Source organism: Magnolia sinica, chromosome 9 (genome assembly GCF_029962835.1).
Source record: "Magnolia sinica isolate HGM2019 chromosome 9, MsV1, whole genome shotgun sequence".
Classification (NCBI taxonomy): Eukaryota; Viridiplantae; Streptophyta; class Magnoliopsida; order Magnoliales; family Magnoliaceae; genus Magnolia; species Magnolia sinica.
In genome coordinates this window covers 2,460,049-2,470,000 of record NC_080581.1, presented here as the reverse complement: position 1 = coordinate 2,470,000, position 9,952 = coordinate 2,460,049, and the positions used below count along the sequence as shown (strand labels likewise).

General features: G+C 39.7%; 1 protein-coding gene across 2 annotated transcripts in view; it reads left to right on the top strand.

Annotated features, from left to right (window-relative positions):
• Positions 1–9,512, top strand: part of LOC131256648 (mediator of RNA polymerase II transcription subunit 8) — a 14,461-nt gene extending 4,949 nt beyond the window's left edge. For both annotated transcript variants that reach the window (XM_058257600.1, XM_058257601.1), the window contains 10 exons: positions 1,607–1,731; positions 2,199–2,382; positions 2,907–3,014; positions 3,171–3,241; positions 3,665–3,949; positions 5,244–5,300; positions 5,788–5,997; positions 6,487–6,540; positions 7,327–7,387; positions 8,605–9,512. In XM_058257600.1, coding sequence (XP_058113583.1) covers positions 1,607–1,731; positions 2,199–2,382; positions 2,907–3,014; positions 3,171–3,241; positions 3,665–3,949; positions 5,244–5,300; positions 5,788–5,997; positions 6,487–6,540; positions 7,327–7,387; positions 8,605–8,786 — 1,337 coding nt within the window. In that variant the 3' untranslated portion in view covers positions 8,787–9,512. The remainder of the gene's footprint in view (positions 1–1,606; positions 1,732–2,198; positions 2,383–2,906; positions 3,015–3,170; positions 3,242–3,664; positions 3,950–5,243; positions 5,301–5,787; positions 5,998–6,486; positions 6,541–7,326; positions 7,388–8,604) is intronic.
• Positions 9,513–9,952: the final 440 nt, after the last annotated feature.

The window sequence follows — 9,952 nt, the reverse complement described above, 5'->3', positions numbered from 1 at the left end:
CGAATGTGGAAGTTCAATATCCAATTCTCACTTTGAAATGGTTCTAGGTTCTAATTGATTTTAAATTAAACTAGTTGGGCTAGCTATATTTGATTTTGATTCCAAGAAGAAGGAATACAACAATTCCTCTTTTCAATTCAGATTGGAATATAAAACAAAATCAAATTAATAAAGCTAACAAAAGAGAATATTAAATATGCACAATGTAACTTAAAAATGAACATAAACTTATCTCAGAGTGATGCCTTGATTTTACTTGAAATTCGATTAAAAACTCTGAAATTCGTGTTCTATTTATAGTTGCAGAAATCTCATCTACGACTGGTCCTGAGGACACTACGACTGGTCGTAAACCGAATAAATTTTTGAAATTTTAAATGCGATCGGATAAAACCGTTTCATGGCTGGTCGTAGGGTGTCCACGACTGGTCGTGAGCATCCTACGACTGGTCGTGAGAAACCAGGAACTGTTGTTGGAATTTGAGTTGTAGGTCCAGGACTGATTGTAGGACGAGTCGTGCATTGTTCACACGACCGGTCGAACAGAGTCCAAGACTGGTCGTAGCTCAACCAAAAAATTTCAAAAATTTGCAACAACTTAGGACTGGTCTTGGAATTTCTTGGACTGGTCGAGCCAAAGCTAAGACTAGTCGAATAGAGTTCAGGACTAGTCTTAGAACAGTCCAAATACATGTAAAGTAATTCAATTTGAATTATGTATATAAAATGACCTACCCTAAGGTCAATCATACCTTGAAAGTGAGGTATGATCATTGAGACTTCATTTCTTCAGATGATAGTTGACCTTTGAAGATTGTGAAGCTTGAGATCTCTTTACTTGATGTAACATTGAGCTTGAGATCTTCTAGAGCTTGAATTACACTTAATCTTGAGTTGTACTTTTTGGAGCTTGAATTACACTTGACTTGGGTCTTGAACAAGATCACTTCTTCCGTTGTAGCTTATACTTGCATTTCTTGAAATGGTTTGAAGTAGTTCTTCGTTCTTGACTTGAAGCAAAGTGTTTAAAGAGATGATGCAATGTCTTGATCATATATACCAATGAGCTATACAAAACATAGATTGATGTTTTGGCACCACAAAATTTGACAACCAAAGGAGCATAAAACCATAGCACTTACACATTTCCATACTTCTTGTCATTTAACAACATTTTATCCTGTGAAAATTATAGGAATTATATGATACTCGCCCCGTGGATATTTCTTATTCTCCCTTTCTCTATTTTCCTGATATTGTTTTTTAAATGTTTTGGGCAAAAAAAGTTAGGGCTGATACGGGGCTGTTTCATCTCGGTTCTTGAGTGGGCTGAAAGGCACTCCAAAACCAATATTCAGAACCCTGGTTGTACACTAGTTACATAGAAGTAATATAAATTGCAAATTGAGTCAGTTAAACAGGCTACATTTTCTGACCTGAGCCTAAGCCAAAACTTGATAAACTCAGCCTGAGCCTGGCTTTTCAGCAGGTTAGGTTGGTTGGCTCATGGATTGACTCATTGCTTGCCATATTCTCTAGATTTTATTCATGAGATGCTCTTTATGATATCTTCTTGCAAGTATTTCTGACAAGGACTTTGTTACAGTACTACCTGTGATGCTGTCATCAAAGCTATTACCAGAGATGGAAGCGGAGGACAACCTCAAGAGAGAGCAGTTATTACTTGGGTTACAAAACCTCCCTATACCCGCACAAATTGAAAAGCTAAAGGTGTTCTAAAGGTCTTTTATTCATCAAATATTAACATATGAAATATAAGTTGTGATGCATCAGAATGCGAAGTGTCCCAATGCGCACATTCCATACTAGTGCCACCTGTAGTTCATTGATCCAGAAAATTGATCTTGAGGAACCTGCAGATGGGGGAAGTAACCCTAAAACTCCTCCGGATTGGAAGATTTAATGCTTTGGCATTTTCTTTAGACTGTTGCTGTAATTTCCTTTTAGTAATCTATTTGTAGGCCGCTGATCGAATGTGTAGAAACACTGATCTGTGAAATCTGGAGAATCTCCCATCAAATGTAGGATCCATTTGATAAAAAAACATGGCTCATCAGACTGTGGGCCTATTTCGTACGGACTAGGACATTATTCACATTTTGATATATTTGGCATTTATAATTCCTGTAATTTCTAAGCTTCTTCTGTTCAACTGTATGCATTTTGAAAATTTGCAGACCAGAATTGATATGATTGCAGCAGCCTGTGAGAGTGCTGAAAAGGTCATAGCTGATACCCGTAAGGCCTATGGTTTGGGTTCTCGTCAAGGGCCTGCAATTGTTCCCACTTTGGACAAGGTGCAAGCTGCAAAGATTCAAGAACAGGAGAATTTACTTCGAGCTGCTGTAAACTTTGGGGAAGGTGTGCCTCTCTTTGTAGTGTTAAATTTGGCTACGTAAATTTGAAAGATGGCTCATCTATGGTTTAAGCTCTGCTTACCTTATTGGGCTCTTGGTTTTGGCACAATGAATAAGGGTGCATTTGGAAGTTCCTGCTTGTGCAGTGGATGGGATCATGTGCTTCGCATAAATTCAATTTGAATTAGTAACTGATGTGTGATTCTACACTCCTGCTTTTCCACTACAAATCTCAATTTGGATTAGGATCAGACCTGTCTATTCTTATCTAAAGTGAGTAAGTTGAACAGGAAGCTCTTGTCATTATCAAAATTGAGATTTGGAGAGGAAGAATCAGGACATTTGAATCTCTGTCAATGTGTTTCCATTATGTGTTGTCATGACCACATATTGGATAGGTTCTACCAAAGCCATGGCACCAGTCTAGATTTGGCTGTACTTGTAAATGGCTCCGAAAGAATTCTGACACAATTGGAATTTCAGGCATGGCATCTATTTTTTATTTGACTAAGTAGTTTGGTTTTTCAGGATTACGAATACCTGGGGATCAGAGGCATGTTTCATCTGCCCTTCCGATGCATTTGGTAGATGTGCTCAGTTTTGGGGATGGCACTCAGAATTTCGCTGACAATTCCGGTAAATGTTCTCCTATTTCTTATTGTCATCATTCAAGTAGGATCATTAAACATCTCTCTTGGAGAATTGGGCTTCTAAGTTCTTAGTTCTTACACATTATGGAGACATTTCCATATATACTGCATTTATACTGGCATTGAATCTATATCTTTGCAGGTGCATACCCAAAAAACACTCCCTCTTCCATGCCATCTGGGAACATCAACCCTCAGGGATCTACACTCCAGGTTAAGCCCTTAAATTATAACATACTTTTTTGGACTAATGCAAAACTTGTGATGGAAGTGTTTCAAAAATGAAGAGTGAGTGGTCTCACTATATCATGGGTTATCTGGGTTGTTATAGTTTCTTTATCATTTCAATGATTTCGCTCTCATTATGTCATGGGTTATTTGGGTTGCCTTATAGTTTCTTTATGATTTTGACTCTCTCTCTCTCTCTCTCTCTCTCTCTCTCTCACACACACACACACACACACACGCACGCAACCCAGGTTGTCTTATAGCTATCTCTCTCGCCCTCTCTGTTGCTTTTCAGTTTTCCTTAAAATAATATTGGAGCATTTACATCATTTGTGCTTATTCATTCCTCTGCATAGTTTTTGCAGAAAACAAATCCCTCTACAATGAAATTTGGATTTTTGTTCACAGGCTCCAGGAGCACCACTGATCGCAAGGTCAGTTCCATCACCATCTGCCATTTCTGGGTCTACTTCCTTTGACAATGCATCCACACCTCCCTTGCCCTATGCCAACTCACCTAGACCTGGCACAAGCATGATGAACACGCCTTCACCTCAGCAACAGGCACAACAGCAACAACAACAGCAACAACAGAGGCAGAAAATGATGCAGTTACCTCAACAGCAGCAACAGCAGCAACTCCTTGCTCAACAACAGTTGAGGCAATCTTCTACACCAGGTGGACTGGGACAGGTACAGTTTTACATTTTCTTTTCAGTTTTAATGTCCTCATGGGAAAACATAGGCTTGGTTTTAGAGAAAACATAGGATATTTGTCACTTGTTTTCACTTGATTTATCAGTGACTCACATTCATACACGTAGCAAATGGGTAAGAGTTCAGAACCAATTGTCAAGAACACTCTACCTTCAATGGAATTTATCCCAAAATTCACACTGGTATATGTCATTTCATTTCACTTTATTTAGAGTACTACTCCAGTGCCATATGTAGGGCCTTCTTTACACATCCCAATTAAATGCCAAAAGTCTGTGGCTGAGCCCTATTGGTTCAACTTCCTTCACTAATTACATAAGAATAAGTTAACTATTATTTGTACCACAAGTCAATAATAAGAAGAAAAGTAGCCTTAGGAGCTGCCCAAGTAATACTCCAATCTACTAGGGAGGGAGGTGGGACCACAGTCCAACCGGACCATCAATGTGGTTTGATGTGCAATCAGGCAGTAGTCAGGTCCACGTATGGACTTTACTATGATGATCAAATGATCCTGCACCATGAGGACATTGAAAAGCCTAAGAGGATCTCCATTACAAGATAAAATGATGGAGAGCTGATCGATACGAGTTGTGCATGTGTTACAAAAGCCAGGCACAGTTCTGATGAGGAACGGAACTTTGATTAGGGTTGAATGGTCTGAAAGAAGGATGTGGGGGAAACTTATGAGGGCTTCAATCAAGGTGTTGAGAAGGAATATGAATGCCTGTATGATAGTTGAGGATGGGGCCCTAGATGGGAATAATTAATGAAACAGAATTCATAATGTTCCAGGCGGTCGGGACAAGGCTATGATGATTAATAATAATGTAGTAATTTAGATGTAAAAGACGGACTGGTGAACAAGATCATGGCTGACCCCAATTAGTTGGGATAATGCTTAGATGATGGTGTTGATGTTGATGATTAAGATGTAAAGAGTATCCCAAAAATTAAAGATGATAATAATTTAACATAAATAATTTTATTTTATTTATATGAGCCCAATTCAGGAGTTTTGCACATGTGGACATGGATTCATGTCAACACAACTCGTTCTTTAGAATGTGTTGTGTCCTTTCTACATAGGCCACAATAGTTAAAATTCTAATTCTATTTGGATTTAATGCAAGAGCAATGTGTGGATTCTTAACTTTTCCATCCATTATTCTTATTGGATTGTCTGCTTCTTTGGATCTTACTTGGAATCATCTGATGGACCATCCTATTTGAGTTGCTGTGCTAACTGTTTATCCAATTTCTGTCACAGAACTCAGTTCAGCAACTACAAGACTTACAGGGGCAGAGTCAGCAAAAGTTCCAACAGGTATCTCTGCTTGCTTTTCTTTTTTATGCTTGGAATTACATGATCCTTGAATCAAGGATATTCTGTATATCATACTCGGGTCCTCAGGTTGTATGAGTGGTCCTCAGTGTCCTGTGATTTAGACCATGATCTGCAGGCCCCGCTGTGAACAGGACTGTGCCCCAAACTCTTCCATTTTGGTAATCTAAACTGTGGCCTTTTCCCGTTGGATGTCTAACTGTTGATACATTTTTTCCTTTTAACTATCCATGCGCATGCCACTGACTCGAGGTTTGTACTACCTTGGAGGTTATTTTATCATGTTTCTTCCACAGTCAGGGGCCTATCAGATCAACAACAGAGGCCCCAAGTACTGTATACTTTCTTGGGTCGAATATTATATAATTCCTATATGATTATGAAACTGTAGTTCCACATGTTTGTAATGTTTCTGTGGGTTTGTGCATTTTTTCCTTTGTTGGACTAACACAAAGCGTCACCGTCGTAGGTACACGGGCAACATCAAATGCAGTATTCTCAATCACTAGGTCACCAGCAATTCTCGAACAGGCAATTGCAGACCAGTCACATGCAGCATAATATGGGGCAAAACCAACTTGGCCAAGGGAATCAGCTGAGGAGCCATCTAGGCCAGTTTGGTGGAACCGCTAACAGCGCCCTGTTCAATGCTGCTCAAACATCGCCGAATTCTCAGATGGTCAGACTTCTTTTTTCCCCTTTGTTTTTTATGATCAGACATGGTTTGTGTTTTAGTAATCTCTGCGGGACTATCCCGTCAACTGGTTTCCTGAATTTGAAAAGAAAGAAAATCATTTGTGTAAGTGCCTAGTAGAAAAAGCTGCAGAAGGGTCTATTTGTATCCTACCCAAATTGCAGTTGAAATTGTGATTCACAGAGTGGAAAACAGAGACTACATTGTGTTTTTTTGTGCCTTTTCCATCTCATCATCATCATCAGCAGCATCAGCATCATCCAAGTATTATCCCAACTAATTGAGGTCGGCTGCATGAATCCTTTTCCATCCACTCTACATGAATCCTCTTTCCACCTCAAAACAATATTAGTACTAGTTGGAAAGCATCCCCCCGTCCTGTTACTTATAGGACATCCAAATGTGATCTAAGTGAAGATTTAAACCATGCACACGTGGTTTGGTAAATCGTTATTTTCTTTTGGTCTATTCCAGATTTCGAACATGTCAGCTACAATGTCATCACAGACGCTTTTGCCCCGAGTGCAGGTGAATTTTTGCTCTCTCTCTCTCTCTCTACGATGTATATATATAGCTAACGTCCCCACGTTCATGGGGACATTAGCAACCTTCCCAAAGCTTTTAATTGACGCTAGGGAAACCCAATGATCAATCAGGATGGTTCATTTAATAGTACCACTGAGAGAAAGCTATGGTGCAAGAATCATGCTGAATGGATGATTCTAAACCTAGGAATGAGGCCAATGTATTCCAACTGTGTGCATACAAGACGTGATTGCACGGTTAGAATCATCCAACCATAGTGCTACTTCCGAATCATAAGCAATACAAAGTAGGATCTATCAGATAGATGGTTCAAGATGATGATTGGACCTATTTTGTTTCTCTGCTCAATCTCGATGTCTATTTTCCAATCTATTGATCGGATGCTTAGGATCATCCGATTGTCATGGTTTTTGCACCATGGCTTGTCCCTAGTTGTATGAAGGAATGGACAGTTACATGGATGATTGGGCATCCCATGTGTCGAATAAAAGCTTCGGGGATGTCGCTAACGTCCCCATGAAGGTGGGGATGTTAGCAAACCCTGAGTCCTATTGATGTTTGGATTGGCTGGCTCTTACATTCAAGTTTCTGTTTTACAAGCGAAACCCAGATGCAAGTTTTTTTTCACTATTCTTGTTTTTAAGATGCAGGAATAGCAATTATAAATATACCGATGCTGTCTAATCAGATAATTGTACTAAGATGAGCTAGTTCATGACATGGTCAAGGTTGAAATTCTGGACTAACGTGTTTTTGTATTGGATTCAGTTTGGATTGTCTGGTGGGCATTCTCAGCGGAGTCATGCTTCCCAAATCCTAAGTGACCAGAGTATGTATACATCCCCATCGCCTTCTTCTCAATGCAGTCATGTGTGCATTTGATTTTGGAAAGAAATACCAGTTTTGTAAAATCCGGAAATTGTCAAAGCATTGTTTCGTGTTTGAGGCTCTGTTTGGAATTTCGGGTTCCGCACGCCACACAAGGTTGCCTGACTGACTCAAAAACCTCCCAACTGCCATTTGGTGCTACATCGCTATGCACATTAAATCACGATCACCCTAATAGCAGGGAGCATTGAGGTATCTTATCGTGCTAACCCAAGCATATCTCTATTGTATGCTTGGGTTTTAGTTTGTACAAGTGGGGCCATGTTTTTAGTGATCCATACCTTTAATATAATGGACCCCACCATGGATGACATATGCACAATACATCTCCCAGATTGGAAGAACATCACCATTGAATCTTTGGCTTCCTTTTGGTTTAATGTGTACCATTTCCTTTAGGGCCTGCTATGGATTGGTGGAATCCAAGAAATAGATTCAAAAAAGAAAACCTCACATTTGAGGAAATTTATGGATATGAAAATTTGCGGAAATGAATTTTAAAAAGGTCGTTTGTTTTGTTTAGCAAACATGAAAACTGGAATCAATTGTCAAAAAGTGAGAGTAGTCTGTCAAATAAATGTGGAAACCTAGGTTTTTGGGAGTGAAGGGAACTCGTGCTTTATTGAGGAAAACCATGGAAAAGAAAACTGTTTTCCAAGGCTACCTTATTTGTCACGCTACTGGAAAATGACACATCCGTGGCAAAATGTTTTTTTTATTTTTTTATTTTTGATGTTTAATTTTTATTCCACCAATCTGAAGAGGCCTACCAACCATCTAGCTGGCTGCCGTTTGAAAGGTTATATGGGAGGATTTTGATGTACAGGCCCATCCAAACTGGGCCATCACATCAGTTGTTCCAAATCTCTGAGTCTTGGGGCCAACTTGTACAGAGCTGAAAAACCTGAGGGTACTATGGATTCTTGCCTCAAGCATCTTATAATACCTCATGAGCATTGCCTCCTTCCGGCTATTTTCCTTTTCTGACATGAACAAAGGTTCACAAGTTTTTCAGATTTTATTTTGATCTTCTCATTATTTAGGGTGCGTTTGGTTGCACCAAATATCAAAATATCATGATATTTGGTGCAACCAAACGCACCTTTGGCCAAAAGTTACTGTAGATTAATACATATGGTGGTTAACTTTTTGTTGCAGTGTTTAACATGGGAGCAGCCAATACTGCAAACATGGTGCAGATGCAACAACAGCAACATGGCCAGCAGGGCGGATTTGGTAACATGCAAACCAACACGCAGAATCTGCAATCCGGTATGGTGGCTCTTCAATCTACACAAAATCCCAACTACCCACAACAAAGACAACAAAACCAGCAGTAGGATCTGATGTTTATTTTCCATGATTGTACACTCTGGTCCCATCTATTGCCAATGAATGGTGCAATTAGAACCTGATGTTGCATTCATGGTTTCATGAGAGCGGGGGATCATTTCGGTATTTTTCGTGTGAAGCGAATCAATGTCATGCTCCAATATGTGGGTTTTGCACACATCAGCATAGTCGGGAGGTGTCGAGAATATCGTCTGAAATGCAAGTAGGGACAGATAGTTTTTGATAATCTGGCCCATTGATTGAATACCACGTGTTTGTAAGAATGCGATGCTTGCTAACAGCTCCAGGTCATGCTAAAATTGCATATTTGAATCTTGATTGGAGCGATGGATTGCCATAAACAGAAAAGGAAGTCCTGGATGTTAGGCATCTGATTGGAGCAGTTTTGGGAATGGCCTGGTTTTTGTTATGTTCTTGTTTGGATGCCCACACAATTCTACAAATGCTTCAATCAGCAGCCACCCTAGATTCAACCCAATGACAGCCAGTTTCCATGAAAATCAACCCGTCCTAAAATTGAGGCGGAATCACGACTAGAGATTATTTTTCTTTTTGCATTTTCGTGTTTGATCATGTACACATGTTTTAAATTCAAAGATGCTTCGACAGCTTGATTTCGTGTGTTGATTGGATGGCCCAGATAATGACCGCTGCTGGATTATTGCATATGGGCATATATGCAAAATGTCTTTTTATTTATTTTTTATTTTTTTTCACATTGATTTGGTAATCCGTAACTGGGTCTAAGAATCACAATACTTTTGTGGACTTGGGTAAAATTGGATGGTCAGGATTTGTGGTAATCCCGATTTGCCAATGATTAATCAGGGCTGTAAATGGGCAGGACCTGGCCTAGCCACAATGGGCCACACCTAACCAATTCAAAATCTTGGCTCAAGGCATCCTAGGTTGGCCATTGAAAGGGTGATGGGAGTAATGCAATGTCTTGCACTGGCAATGACAATGAGAGCATGGTATACAAGCTGTAATTTGGAACATCACAAAAGCATATGCAACACTCCTGACCATTGATTTTGCTTTGATCGGTATGGGTGGGTTATGGCCCAAAAACCTATCAAGTCTGCAAGTGCTGGTGGGGCCACTAGGGTGTATAGCATGCAACCTGACCAGCGGTGTCTTCCATTATTTTCTA